The following is a 15,338-nucleotide window of genomic DNA, read 5'->3' as shown; positions in this document are numbered from 1 at the left end:
AGTGGGGTGACATGAAAGAGAGGTGAGAAGGTACTTCTTCCCCTTTGAAGGATATTAGTTACTATGAGCCAGGTACTGCCATCCTTCCATCTGGTAGTACTTTACTATGGGAGTAGTCAGATTGATTGCAATGGGGCTGCTTGCATATTAGGGTATGGTTCAGTGTACACAAGGATAGAAGATTTGGGTCCTATGGAAGCAGTGGTGGCAATACTAGCTCTGTGATGTCCACAAGTGCAGCATAAAGGCGATTTATATTGTGGCCTGAAAGTCCCACACTGGTTTGAGGAAATGCAGGAATTTACCTGAAGGTTTTTGTGGCCACATACTATATAAATACTATTTTTTGTTTTGAAAGGGAAGCTACTGTCCGGAGTTTGTGTCTTCCTGATTTTCCTGAGCCTGCAGAGCTGGTGTGGAAATACTTGGACCTTTCCACCTTCCTCCTCCTCTACCTCTTGCCCCTTTTGATCATCACCATCACCTACACAAGCCTGGCCAAGAAGCTGTGGCTGCGCAATGCCATTGGGGACATCACCAAGCAGCAATACATCATTCACCACAAGAACAAGAAGAAGAGCATCAAGATGCTGGTGTTGGTTGTGGTGGTCTTTGCTGTCTGCTGGTTCCCACTCAACTGTTATGTAGTGCTCATCTCCAGCCTTGGCATCAAGACCAAAAACTCCATCTACTTTGCTCTGCACTGGTTTGCCATGAGCAGCACTTGCTATAACCCCTTCATCTACTGCTGGCTGAACGAGAGCTTCCGCTCAGAGCTCAAGTCTTTACTCAGCATGTGCCAGAAGGTGCCTCAAACACAGGACAACGTGTTGCCCGCTGCGATCATGGCCTATCGAGAGGCATGGATCGAGCAAGCCAGGTACAAGCAGAGGCCTTCCTCACAGAGCATTCGCTCCACCACAAATGTGCAGACAGTCAACACAGATTTGTGAGTTGGAGAGTCAAGGTGAGTTCAAAGGTTTGGTGGCAAAGGGCTTTATTTATGATGCATCATTCGTGTCAATAGGTTGAGAGGGGAGTTTTAGTAGAGGAGCGAAGTATGCCAGGAAATGAGAGATCATGGATATTGTTGATCCAGAGGCATAACGTGAAAAGGGAGATGTGATGGGCTATGCCAGGCCTTCACTGCCCCCTGCTGTGGGTATCACTGGCCTGGCAACCCCCTGTCTAGATAAGCCACTCAGGCTCAGATACTAACAAGACTTGATCCTCCAGTGGCTTGAAGGGTCAGGCAATGGCCAATCAGGAGCCACCAGGTGAGTTACGAAGGCTTTCCTGCTTTGTCTAAGGGAGAGTGTGGAGTGAAATGGGGACAAAAGAGGAGCTCCTTAGTCTGACTCAAGACTAAACGTGCTCAGTTTTTTCAGTCTGTCCTTTTTTATCATTTGTCTTGCTCTCCTCTGGACTCTTCAATATGTTCACTTTCCTAAAGTGTGGCTCCCAGAATTGGACACAGTACTCCAGCTGAGGCCCTCACCAGGACTGAGTAGAGTGGGATAACTACCTGCTGTGTCTTAGATACAATACTCCTGGTTACACCCACCAGAATATTAGCCTTTTTCACAACTACTTTGCATTGACTCATATTCCATTTGGATCCATTATAACCCCCAGGTCCTTTTAGCAGTATCACTTCCTAGCCAGTTACTCCCCATTCCTATTTGAAGCAGAATGGTGTTCAGCTCACTGCCACTGACAGATGCTTCCTCAAGCCAGGGGTGACGGATTCTTCCTAAAAGTGGAGGGACCACGAAGCCCTGCCTCCTCTTTCCCTGATGTCTCGCCCCCACGGCCAAGCCAGAGGCCAGAACCAGGGCAGGGAGCTCGGGCCTCTCTACCTGCCTAGGATGGGGGGCCCACGAGCAGCCCCCAGTCCAGGTTCCCACTCCCCAGGCCTCCTGCCTAGGGCAGGTGGAGGGTCTGCGGCTCCCCTCAGCTGCAGGCATGGCTCTTATCCCACTCTGGTTTCCGGCCTGGCCTGGGGGTGCGGACTTGGGGGCCAATGAGCCACAGCTGGGCCATGATAAGAGCCATGCAGGCAACTGTGGGGAGCTGTAGACCCTCCAACTGCCATGGGATTTTCACTCCCAACTCTTGTGGAAAGTGCATAGGTAGTCTCATAACTGCAAATAGTTAAACGGAATCCAGCAATAAGCTCTGGTGTCAACCTTTTAAGAAAGACGTTGAAATAACAGAAAGAAGAAAATGCAGAGAAGAGCCACAAAAATAATTTGAGGGCAGGAAAAAATGCTTTTCTGTGTGATTCAAGGAGTTCAATCTCTTTACTTTGACAAAAAGAAGAAGAGATGAGCTGATCAGTGTATGAGTACCTTCAGGGGAAGAAACATACTAGGTATTAAAAGGTTCTCTAAAGAAATGCAAGAGAAGGCCAATGGGTAGAAGTTAAAGCCAGTCCTACTCAAATTAAAAATAAGGCACAAATATTTAATAGAGAGGGTGATTAATTCTTGGAACAAACTACCAAAGGATGTGGAGATTCTCCGTCTCTTGAAGTCTTCACATCATGTCTGCATGCCTTTTGGGAGCTATGCTTCAGTCAAACTCAAGTTATTGGTCTCAATAATGGATGAATTTCTATGGCCTGTCCTATGCAAGAGGTCAGACTAGATGATCTAATGGCCCCTTCTGGCCTTCACATCTATGAATCCAGCTCACTCTCCCAGTACAACGTTGGCTCTGCATATCTAACAAGAGTAAAAGCAGACAGAACTGATTTTGGCAGCAATGTTAGCAGTGAGCAGGTCCATGGACTGTGGGTCATTATTACATAGCAACTTTTCAGAGTGGAACTGCACTTTAATATTAGGTCCTAGTCTGATTTGTTATCGTTTGGGATTTTTTATAACATTAATTGAGTGAATGGATTTACATCGGCACTTAAGCTAGAGGCCATGAATGTTTTCTCAGGACTGTAGCATTTATTAACTTAACAGTTATAGGACTCTGTAGCGTTACTGAATGTTACATCATAGTCTCAGTTAAACAACCGAGTTTACAGGAGCACAGCAAGAGTAAGGATTTTATTTTTTCCTTGAAAAGATTAATCTATGGTGAAGCAACCATTAGATAGAGGGAGCTGCAGAGGGAGGAGAGGAGAGGGAGAGTCAGGGTGACAGAGTCAGGAAAGAAGACAAAGATTTAAGAGCATTCAAAAAGAAGGAAATTTTTTTTGCCTGTCTGACACCTAGAGGCAGCATGGTTCAGCAGACAGGTCACTGCACCGTGATGCAGGAGACTTGGTCTCTATTTCCAATTCCGCTCTTTGGACAGGCAAGGGACTTCCCCTCTTTATGACTCTGTCTGTCTTGTCTATTTAGAGTCCAAGCTCTTTGGGCAGGGACTGTCCCTTGCTATTCATTTATACAGTGCCTTTGTCAATGGGGCCCAGATCTCGATTGGGACCTCGAGGCACTACCATAGTCTATCTAAGTAGCAATAATAAATACAGACATTTTTCTCAGGGCGTGTCTACACCTACCTCCGGAGCGATCGATCCAGCAGGGGTCGATTTATCGTGTCTAGTGAAGACGCGATAAATCAACTGCTGAGCACTCTCCCTTCAACTCCAGTACTCCACCGGAGCGAGAGGTGCAGGCGGAGTCCATGGGGGAGTGTCAGCAGTCGACTTACCGCAGTGTCTTCACTGCAGTAAGTAGATCTAAGTATGTCATTCATGTAGCTGAAGTTGCGTAACTTAGATCGATCCCCCGCAGTGTAGACCAGGGCTCAGTGTACGCAGGGATTAAGGGTAATTTTTTTTATTTGGTGCTGCATACAAATACTTACTGCCTAATGCAGATAAACCCTGCCCAAGGCAATTAAGCTCTGTTCCCGAGTCCCTTGGCTCAGAGGAATACATTGTTCTCAGAGAGATATTCTTTTCTTATGTGAACGTCAGTGAAATAAGAATTATTCCAAGAAATACTAAACATTTCAAAACTACATTAAGGACTCATTTAGCAGACAACAGAGCAGGAAGACAGGCTGCAGTAAACTAAGTGTCTCACACCAGGAAACTTAGGTTAGCAAATACCAGTTCACTTCTGTTAACTACTGAGAATAGGTTTTTGAAGTTTTTATTCAAGGAGGGCGTGCATTAAACTGAAGACTTTCTCTGGCAAACATCCCATTTTACCTAGTATCAATAAGGCAATAATGGGGGAATTATATTGTACCAGGCCAAAAAGTCCAAATCAGTCTGAACTACAGCATCCTCCATGGACATAGCCTTAGCCAGTAATGTATTGTAACCACAGGAGGAGGTAGTATGGTCCAGTGGATAGACAGGGTACATCCCTGGAAGTCAGATGACCTGAGTTTTAATCCAAGCTCTGCCATTGCCCCGTTTCTTGACTTTGGAACTGGAATGTGATAGAGAGCAAACCCCGCAATAAACCAGAGAAATAACAACCTCTAATAAACGAGCTTTAAATTTTTAGCAGCATCAGAGTTGAGCTCATGGCTTGAAAATGTATGGTGGGTCACATGCACCCAGTGAGTATATCAGAAATATTTTTTAAAGACAATTCTTTTTGGAAGGAGAAGTCTCCCCCTTTAGATTGGGAAACGGTAGGGGACAGAATGAAATATACTGGTAGAAGAGGGGGACAATGCTAACCAAAGACAGATACATAGAATATCTGGAGAGGGCTCAGTTTTCCTGACACTAGTTCATTCTCCAAACCTGGGGACTTTTCTCCTTTTGATTCTTATCTATTTAACCTCTAACCATAGAACAAAAAAGTTATCTTTCTAGTCTGAAATCACACCCTGCAAAACCTATTGTTTGAATCCACTAGCTTGGAGCTTTCAGAGGTCAAATATTATTTGACCAATTTGACAATGTAATCAGCAAAGGAACTTGCTCTAGTGAAGGATAAGCTATGGTAATGGGTGGTTTAAAACTAAAGATGGGAAAAGTAGATGAGGATTCTTCAGGTAATGGAGTGGAAGAGTAAAGCCAGAACTAGAAAACTGATCCCCCCCCTTAAGTATTTGACCTAAAGCTTTTCTAAGGCCCCTAAACTGTGTAAATGCCCTCTACTGTCCAGGGAATCCTTTTCCAGTAGCTGACCCCATATCATAATCCTCTGATTGGGAATATATTTTATCAAAGGCCTTGAGGCTGTTTAATTCAGCTGATAGTGACAGGGCTCAACATCTGTCTCTTGTTCAATGTTCTTTAAACGGCAGTTCATCTTTGTTCTTCTTAGTAAGTCTGCCTGCTGAAGACTCTTAATAAACAGCCTACAAGATTGTATCAGTGAAGTGCCCGGGTTTCAAGTGCAATCTGCTAAATTATAAATCCCGAATGAGAGTTTCATTAGGAAGGGTTATTAAAAAAAGGAGAGTATGGCAGATAGAGGGTGAAGCAGATAATATTTTTATATTAGCAAAGATAGTTTTGTTTGTTTTGCCCTCCCCGAATTAAAGTTCACAGGATGGCCCAACTGCCCGGCTGTGTACAAAATTGATCACACCACAAACTGATCACTTCACTGATCACAATGCAAAGTCGTAGCTGAAAACAAAATGGAAGAATATTTTCCCAACATGTCAACAGGCAAAGGGAGGGGCTTTTGCCATATGCTGCAGCAGTAAAATTAGAAGGAACACCTGTAATTTCTCTCAAGTGTGACCTGAAAGAACTCCTTGGAAGGCAAGGTCTAAGACCACTGGATCCCAGCGGACAACATTGCTTGTACACCACAGAGTCATAAAATTCAAAGCCAAAAGGGACCAGCACATCATATAGTCCAATCTCCTATCTATCACAGGCCACCAACACTGCCCAGCACCTACATGCTAAATGTAAAACGGAAATTAAACCAATGTATTAAAGCCTTCAGGAGACAAAACCATTATGTGCCACAAACAGAGAATAGGAGGGATTGAGGTGCACCATGCCTACAAATAAAGCACAGAATATTCCTTTATCTTCTGATATGGACACAGTGCTAACTGAATGATAAAAATACCAGTTAATGAATATTTTTGTTAATCCAGACAACAAGTTTGGGTTCACTGTGATTCATGAGGTCCTGTTATTACCACAAATATTCAGATGGCCACCACGTGAAAACATTCACATATCCTGAACGTTTTGCTGATTTTAACAGAGGATTATTCTTCTGAAAATCCATACCTGACAAATATGTTCATTATTTCTCATTCTTTAGTGCCTTGCTTCAAAAATTTTCAGTCCTCCATCATGGCACAGAAACAAGATCGTGTGACATAGAATACAGACTAATCTAAGCAAACATTTCACAAACAACTGTGACAGGAACCTTAGGGTGCAGCCTAGGACTGTAAGACTGCAGTACCCCCTTAAGTCTCCAGCCTAGGCTGTCTCTCACAATGCTTTGCTCGTGACAAACAGCAAACCCCTCCAGGTGCTGTTATCACTCAGCACAACCGCATGTGGAGCCCCACACCCAGCTAGATTGCATGAATGCTCCCAGAGCCACTCATGAATCACACAGAGAAAGGCACCAGCCAAATCCCCCCAGCTCTCTTGTCCTAGTCTCTGGGGATCTAATATCTGGGCGATTCCCCAACTCACAGCATATTTTAGTGACAACCATACACCACATTCTCATAACTTCATATGGATTAATGATATACATATTTAGATGGAACAGTGGGTTTCAGCAAATCATAAACTTTCCCATGATACCTCACATGGCATGCTTTATATGCAGTATCACAGTTGTATACAAATGATGAATATGGGGGCTATAGGGCACTCCCCTGGGGTGTAGAGTGTCACAACAGCCAAAAGTCAATGGGAGTTGAGATTTTAACTACCATGTGTGCCTTTGAAAATCTCCCCAAAGCCAATTAATATATGACTATTAAATCTGTTCAGATACCCTTTAAAATAACCCACCAAGATGCGCATCTGCCTAAAGTGGGTAACCTTGGTATCTGAGCACCTTGTTGTAACCGTTGTCATTTCTTTCCCCACCCTTCTGTACAGTTTGTTATCCCCACTGATCACATTATATCTACTATGAGATCTAACTTCTTTGGAGCAGGGACCATCGCTTTCTATACGTTCTGTAAAAGTTCCTATCATGCTTTGGGGTACTATAAAATAATCATAGCAACAACACTAATATTGACATCTTTCATGTGAAATATAGAACTGGGGATCTGACTAGTTGTGGTTCTTAAAAGAACCACGATATGAGCACTCTTTGTAGGCAATGGGGTGTTGGCCTCAGTCCTCTGATCAAATTCAAATTCCCATGTTTATGTTGCCCCTGCCCTAAAAGTCCTTCTTGTCGTTAAACTACAGAAGTTATTCTTCACTACTCTTGCTTAATACTATTAGGCAATATTGCTGGCATAGAATGGCTTCTGTGGTCCACCCAGAAACAGCTTCCATTTCAGTGAGTAATCCTTATACAGAGTTAATAAAGTGACTTGGGATCCTTCCAGCTGAAAAGATTCTGTGGGAATGCAAGTTATTCTATTATCACTGTCAGCCGCATGGGTATTGGAAGACATTTGATGCCTCTTCTAAATTTATTTTCTTGCCCCCTTTTGATATTCCTTACTCTTTTTGAATTGCTTCATGTTTACTTCTGAAGGAATAACATATCCCTCCTCATATGAGTGGGTTGTCTACTTTGTTTCCCTCTGGTTTGCCAGCTCTCTGCCATTACACTTGGCCACCTCTTCCCTGGATCTGTTGCCAAGAGCAGCTCTTCTTTAATTGCTGAGATTGCTTCCCTAGATGAGCATATGTTAATCACTGGCTCTGTTAAATCATGATAATTACTTTGCTGTCTGTAACAGTAATTATTGATGCCTGGATGAGATTCGGAACTCAACAGGCTTTCCCCATTACCAGAGGCTTCTGTGTCACTTGAAGGGTTCCCATTAATATAGCAAAGAAAGAAGACACCGATAGCAGCAATCCTCTCGCATTAGGTTAATGATAGAATGTGTGACAGAAAAAGGGTATGCCGGCTGGTTTGACTGGCAAAGTCAGAGTGGCAAGAAATTGTATCTACACTAAACTCAACTGCATGGCATTAGACTTACAATAATTTATGTGTCCTTTTATTGGTCTAAAGTTCTAAACAGTACATGGAATCTGCCCTTGCTAGAATACAGACTAAGGCCTGAATCAACGAAGTACTTAAAACACATGCCTAACATTTAAGCATATGACTTCAGAGGGACTAATCATGTGCTTAAGCACTTTACTGAATTGGGGTCTTAAGCAACTTTGTATCAAAAATCAAGATGCTCTACTGTTGGACCCAAAAGTGAATCTCTAAGGCAAGGATTGTCATTTACTGTGTTTGTCTGGCACATGGCAGAATGGGGTTCCAAACTGGCTGGGCTGTAGGCGTTACTATATATAAATGTTTCATAATAACAATAATAATCTTCTTTTACTGTTGGTAGCAGTCTGGATATTTTCTTTCAGACTTCCAGTGACTAGAGATGGGAGTGCTGTGGCATGACACCAGGCTTAGAGATTCCAAGGCCAGAAGGCATCATTAAGATCATCTAGTCTGGTTTCCTGTATAACACAGGCCATTGAATTTCCCCAAAATAATTTTAAAGCATCTCTTATAGAAAAATATTTAAGCTTGATTTTAAAATGGTTAGTGATGGAGACTCCACCATGACCCGTGGTAAGTTGTTCCAGTGGTTAAATACCCTCATTGTTAAAAGTCTGAGTTTGTCTAGCTTCAACTTCCAGCCATTGGATCATGTTATACCTCTCTTTGCTAGATTGATGAGCCCATTATTAAATATTTGTTCCCCTTGTAGGTACTCATAGACTAATCAAGACATCCATTAACCTTCTCTTTGTTAAGCTAAATAGATTGAGCTCTCTGAGTCTATCCCTGTAAGGCAAGTTTTCTAATCCTTCAATCATTCTTGTGACTCTTCTTTGAACTCTCTTCAATTTGTCAACATCCTTCTTTAAGTATGGACACCAGAACAGGACACTGTATTCCAGCAGCCATCACACTAGTGCCAAATACAGGATTCCCCTGTTTATGCATCCATGGATTGCATTAGTCCTTTTAGCCACAGTGTCGACCTGGGAGCCCATGGTCAGCTGATTATCCACCATGATGCCCAAATTTATTTGACAGTCGCTGCTTCTCAGGATAGAGTCCTGGATAGTTATTTCAGGTGGGAAAGATGGAGAGACAAATCCAAGGACTTTCTCTGATCATGATTGCCATTCACTTAGAGTTGGGTGCCCAGTTTTGGCCAAGTACAAGTGACCTTCTTGGCCAAGGGACAGAGCTTCTTTCTAGGTGATATAGGGCATAGACGTTGAGGGAAGCAGGCAGCTTTGTAACATAGCTATCAGGCTTGTCAAATGGAGTTTTGGGGTGGTGGGGAGAGGCGTTCGAGGAAATTTGTGTGATCCGGACCTTTTCATGCTCTGTAGATATAGTTCTGAGTTCTTTGACACTTCTCAGTGATAAAACATCTAGGCAAATGGGTGATTTGGTGAATTAGTCATTGGCAAGCAAACCCCAGAACCTCCCCTCCTATTCCCCAGTTTCACTAGAAGGCAAGCCTGTCACACTGTAGGTTTGGTGAACTGTCTGTTCCAGGGAAAATTTTGGAGCACAGGCTGATGTGAGTCAATATGTGAGGATTCAGGAGAGATGTGTCTAATGACCAATTAACAGCATGGATTTATTAACACTAGCTCAAGCCAAATGAATCTAATGGCCTTCAACATAATTACTGATGAAATAGATAATGGGGAATGTGCCACAGAGGATATTTGAATTTCAGAAACACGTTGTTATATAGTCGCACTACATAGCAAACAAAGATGCAGGAAAAACACCAGCTAGATAAAGAGAACTCACCATGAATTAGAAATTAGCTGATGAAGGAGAAACAATATAGTCATTAATTGTAGCCCTTCAAATGTAAAACAGTACCAAAGGCCTGATTCAAAGCCCACTGATGTCAATGGAAAGATTTTCATTGATTTCAATGGGCTTTGACTCAAGTCCCAGGTATCACAGGGGTCACTATAGGAAACCACACTGAATTTTTCATTAATGATCTAGAAGAAGGTGTAAATGTAACCGTACTTAGAGTTGCTCCCACCAAGATCAAAGGAGGGGAAGCAAACAGACAAGCAGCTCAGAAGCAAACTGCAAAGAGATTGAAACAATGATTTTGGCCCTTTGCAAACAAATAAATAAGTCCCCTTTGCAGCGGAGAGTGAAGTGAAAGCTTTTCTCTCAAGTCAGGACAACTTGCTCTACAGCTCTCTGGCTGAAAGGTAACATGTCTGCTTACTTCACATCATATATTTAACGAAACACACGTAATTTCAGCAGGTAAGCAACATTTCTGAACTTCCTGCACTTTGGATGAAACCCCAATTGGAAACCTCTGAAGGACACAAAGGCAGATTTATAAAACCAAATGTAATTTATTTCAGACACTCTTTAAAGAAGCTAAGCTCTAAGGGATGGTCTTCTAGCTTTGAAGGCTCGGATATAGCAGAAAGCCAGATGAGCGGAACCCATTCAAAGCCTATTCCCTCACTCACTGCTGTGGCATATGGTTCCAGCTTTCTGAATAAAGTGTCATTTTCTTTCTGAATTTGTCCCATTGAAATCCTTCCATCCTTTTCATTCTTCTCTCACATTGCCTGTCTGAATCTGCTGCACATCGTTCCAGGCCTTAGCATTCTCCTTTTTCTTTTGACAGCAGATATTTTTGCCAGTGGTTTGCTTATTAATCCTGTATTTTACCTTTCATCACCTGGTCTAGGGCTGTGACAGAAGATAAAGCATATTCTTGTCTTCTTGATTGTTGCCTCAGTGCCTAATCCTCCTACAAGTGCGTGAAGGGCTTAGATACAACCCGCTGGGGGGAGGGGAGAGAGTTCTCTTGGACCCATTCCTGACAGCTTGCTCAGCTGCAGATCAGGATATTCAGTTCAAGTTGTTTATGAAGCTGTGTTTTGTTACACACTCAGTAGACGTTGTTTCTTTGTGTTCTTTAGCACCTATTCCCCGAAGAGGGTTCATGGCCTTCAGGCTCACCGAGATACTAAAATAAACTAAAAAAGCCTTGAGAAAAATAAAATCTGTTTGACGACACAGGGATGGATGGACTGACTGCAGTATCTGGGCCCAATCCTGCTCTCACTGAAGGCTGTGGGAGAAGAGAGAGAGAGAGTTCAACACTCTACTCTCAGCTGACTAGTACCAGCTACTGGGAGGTCCTTCTGCCATGATTCAAGACTCTATTTTCCCACCTCAATAAGGGATGGCTGGACAGCCCCAGTGCCCACTCCTGTAGCACAACACTGTTCTTACCTCAAACCTTACGGTGCTCATGTTCAGCACGTAGCTATAGAAGTTGTAATAAGTGGAGCTTTTCTTTTTTCCTTCGTCATACAATGCACAGTCAGTGTGTGGAATTCTTTGCCAGAGGATGTTGTGAAGGCCAATACTATAACAGGGTTAAAAAAAAAGAAGTAGATAAGTTCATGGAGGATAGGTCCATCAATGGCTATTAGCCAGGATGGGCAGGGATGGTGTCCCTAGCCTCTGTTTGCCAGAAGCTGGGAATGGGAGACAGGGGATGGATCACTTGACGATTACCTGTTCTGTTCATTCCCCCTGGGGCACCTGGCATTGGCCACTGTCATAAGACAGGATACTGGGCTAGATGGACCTTTGGTCTGACCCAGTATGGCCATTCTTATGTTCTTATGAAACTTGTAAGAGGGTTTAGTTCACTTTCATTAATAACTCCTACCCAAACCCCAGCTCTGATTGATGCAGATATCAGCACACATTCATTAGGACACTTCAGAGCATTTGGTTATTAATCTAGTCTCAGGAGACACCTTTCCCCATAACAAAACCAACACAGATTGTCATGATTAGCAGCCTGTGCTTAGTCATTTCAGAGATAGTTTATGACTGAGATGCATTGGTAAAGCTGTGTAGGGGGTATGAGGATTGGAATAGAACTTAACTGCAGTAAGATTCATGGACAGTGCTAATGGTGTGTGACCAGGACTGGAATAACTGGGGTCCAGAATTGGCATCTAAACCATGCTGATTGTCACAATAGAAATGCCATGGACTAAATTTGAGTAAGTAGAACTGAGACTTACTGGGAGGTATGAGTGAGGGAAATTTGCATAGCATCTGTCGTCTAGAGCTTGGATAGCATCTATTCCTGGCTCAAGACATTGCTATTGTTCCCTTTTTAAATTGACACCACAGGTTCCCCCCAAATTAAAACAAAAAGACAAACCTACCTCACCACCCCTTGTACTAAATGAATCTTCATTTCTACATAAGAAAGTGCATTTAAACAATATTTGGCCTTAATATTTGCAATTTGCTCTCCTACTAGCCAAGCCTGACCTCTACTTCCCATTTCACCTGAACCAAACTACTTGCACAGCATGGTGTCATCGTGGAACAAAGAACTTACCCTCAAGTGCAGCTTTCCGATATTATATGTACTCACAAATAAGTTCCTCTTGTTGAGCCCTCTGGGAAATGTGGGTCTGGCTTTGCGATAGGGAAATCTGTCTATTTAAGAGACTGTTGGTTTCTTTTAAAGACTGCTTGATTTCTAGGACTGGCTTCACTGAGTGTCTATAGCAGATATATGACAATACCTATGTTCCGGACATTGGACCAATGGTCTATCTAATGTGGTTTCCTGTGGCCAGTATGAGATGCTTCAGGGGAAGTTGCATAAAACCCTATAAGTGACAATTATGGAAAAACCTGCCCATAAAGGAAGTTTTGTCTTAAGTCTTCTAAGTTAGCGATTGGTTTATGCCCTGAAACATGAAGGTTTATATCCCTTCTAAATTTTATATTCTATCTAGTGTATCTTTGGAGGCTTTTGTTATATGTATAAAATGTCTAGTCCTGTAAACCTCTGGGCTTCAGTGATTGCTGTGTGCACAATATGACTGCTGTTCGAGTTCACAGCAACAGCTCACAGCTTCATTGAGAAGCGATGGCTGGGAGAAGAGTATATCTACCCTCCAGGTCTTTGGCCTCCACCTGTAAGAGAATTTCAATAGCTAATCAATAGCCTAAACACTTGTCAATTCACCTGTCTGTATTGTTCTTGAATCTGTGTATATGGCCTTCTTGTTGTGAAAAGGGGGAAGAAGAGGGAGGGAACCCCAAATATTTGTCACTAACAATTGCAGCTTTTATTTTCTACTCACTCAGGATGAATGAATTTTGCATCTCTTGTGGGAAGTGCCATGTCAAGCAACACTCAAAAGGAAGCACAGGAGAGATCAAAGAGCAGAATTACATTTTTGATCACGGGGTTTGGAGAGGAGGGAAGAGAATCTAAAAATATACACCCATTCGGAGGAGAAATAAATGGAATAAAAAGAGAAAAGGATTCCCTTCAAAAGTTCTCCTCACTTTGTTCCCTGAATTTTTGGACCTTTTCACAAATCACAATGAAACTATTTAGAACTTTATAAAAATGTTTGACAAGAGCTGTGCAGGAAACAGATGTTTCTCCCTTTTATTGTGACTTTCAACCTTCACATTTCCAGTAAGGATCTTGTGCTTATCTGAGTTATTGATCTGTCCAGATGTAACTTTTTATTTTTTCAAACAAACCAGTGTTGGAGATTAAAGCATCAGGGTCCCGTCTGCTCTGTAGTGACAAAGTCCCCCACGGAAGATGGATTTCCTGCATCTTGCTGCTGTCATGACTGTGTGATGTTTCCTAGTTACCTCTTGGTCACTTGTGCATAACGACATGGAGTTTCTGGCACAGTAAGAACCCAGCTGATGTTCAAAGCTCCTGGAAATGTTTCCTCATCATTAGTCTGGGATTTTTAGTTAATAAAAACAGATAATAAACTGTGTTCCTCGTTGGTCAAATTGTGCAAGGAAAATGGGCCTTAGAACAAATAGAAAGTTTGTATGTGTTATGTGAAATGAATAAAAAGATGTCACATCCCGAAGTCTGTCTATGAATGTTAAGTTACAGACGGAAAAAAAACAAACAAACAAACTGTGGGATCATCCAGTTCAACTCCCAGGCGCAAGTCTGGATGGCCCTATACAGAACAGTTTCTAGCAAAATTATGGCTCATTCTGGGTAATTTCAAATGAATAAATTTATAGCTAGTATATGCCATTAAAAATTCAACATTTGCCACACAATTTCTCCCAGTTTTGTGTTCTGAAAATGGGGTTGAAATTAATATGGATGTGTATTTTCATTGCCATTTTCAGATACATTTTAATGATGTCTGTCATGAGAAATTTTAAAAGGAGCCTATTGGAGTAGATACCTAATTGATTTTCAGTGGAAGTTGAGTGGCTCTCTGCTTTGAAAAGCCCAGCCTTAGAATCTAAAGTAAAATTACATTCTCTGATTATAGCAGTTGGAGGATAGGTGAGATGTTGGATTGAAAATACTCTACAATCTCCTTTTATGTGTGTGTGACATACTGGGGAACAATCTAGACTAGTGGGGGGATTGTGTCACCTGTGCTCTGTAACCTGGGGTGCTTTATCATGCTCTGCTGTTGTAGCCTCCAACCGGGACTGCTCACAAACAACCTCCAGCATGTAAGTCACTCCCAGCTGTGTCTGTGTGTACTGCAGTCATCCAAGCCACACCTTGGCTCTCACCAGCCTTGGTTATGCTGCAGGGCAACTTCAACACACACCCAGTCTTGGATCTTCCCCCAGAAATGTTTGTCCTGTACTGCCCAGCCCTCTCCTCAACAGTACAAATATACTACGTCTGTTATTCCTTTAAGGGAATAATATGCCAGTTTATTATTTTGAATAGTTATCCAGACACTTCAATTTAAACACACTGGATTAGATTAAAACAATGAAACAAGTTTATTAACTACAAAGACAGATTTTTAGTGAGTACAAGTAATGAGGCATAAAAGTCAGAAATGGTTACAAGATTAAAATACTTACTGGTACTTAACTTAAAAATTATATTAGATTCAAAGCATCCTAGCCTTCAAAGAGAAGTTTCATCATCACATGCTTTCAGCAGTCTTACTGACCTAACTCAGTCAGGACCCCTCCCCCAGAGTCCAGCGGCTGCTTCCTTTGTCTTTTCAGGTGCAGAGAATGTGATGGGCCGGGGGGGTGGGTTATTTGGGGTGTTTACCGCTTCTTTTTATAAGAATAGTTATACTGGGTCAGACCAAAGGTCCAATCTAGCCCAGTAGCCTGTCTTCTGACAGTGGCCAATGCCAGGTGCCCCAGAGCAAAAGGAACAAAACAGGTAATCGT

General features: G+C 42.4%; 1 protein-coding gene across 1 annotated transcript in view; it reads left to right on the top strand.

Annotated features, from left to right (window-relative positions):
* The window catches only part of LOC102946178 (probable G-protein coupled receptor 83), a 29,044-nt gene extending 15,011 nt beyond the window's left edge, over nucleotides 1-14,033 (top strand). The window contains exons 5-6 of the mRNA XM_007060246.4: nucleotides 359-967; nucleotides 13,278-14,033. Of these exons, the coding sequence (XP_007060308.1) occupies nucleotides 359-953 (595 nt within the window). The 3' untranslated portion in view covers nucleotides 954-967; nucleotides 13,278-14,033. The remainder of the gene's footprint in view (nucleotides 1-358; nucleotides 968-13,277) is intronic.
* Nucleotides 14,034-15,338: the final 1,305 nt, after the last annotated feature.

This window comes from Chelonia mydas, chromosome 9, assembly GCF_015237465.2.
Source record: "Chelonia mydas isolate rCheMyd1 chromosome 9, rCheMyd1.pri.v2, whole genome shotgun sequence".
NCBI lineage: Eukaryota > Metazoa > Chordata > Testudines > Cheloniidae > Chelonia > Chelonia mydas.
This window is presented reverse-complemented; position numbering and strand designations above follow the sequence as displayed.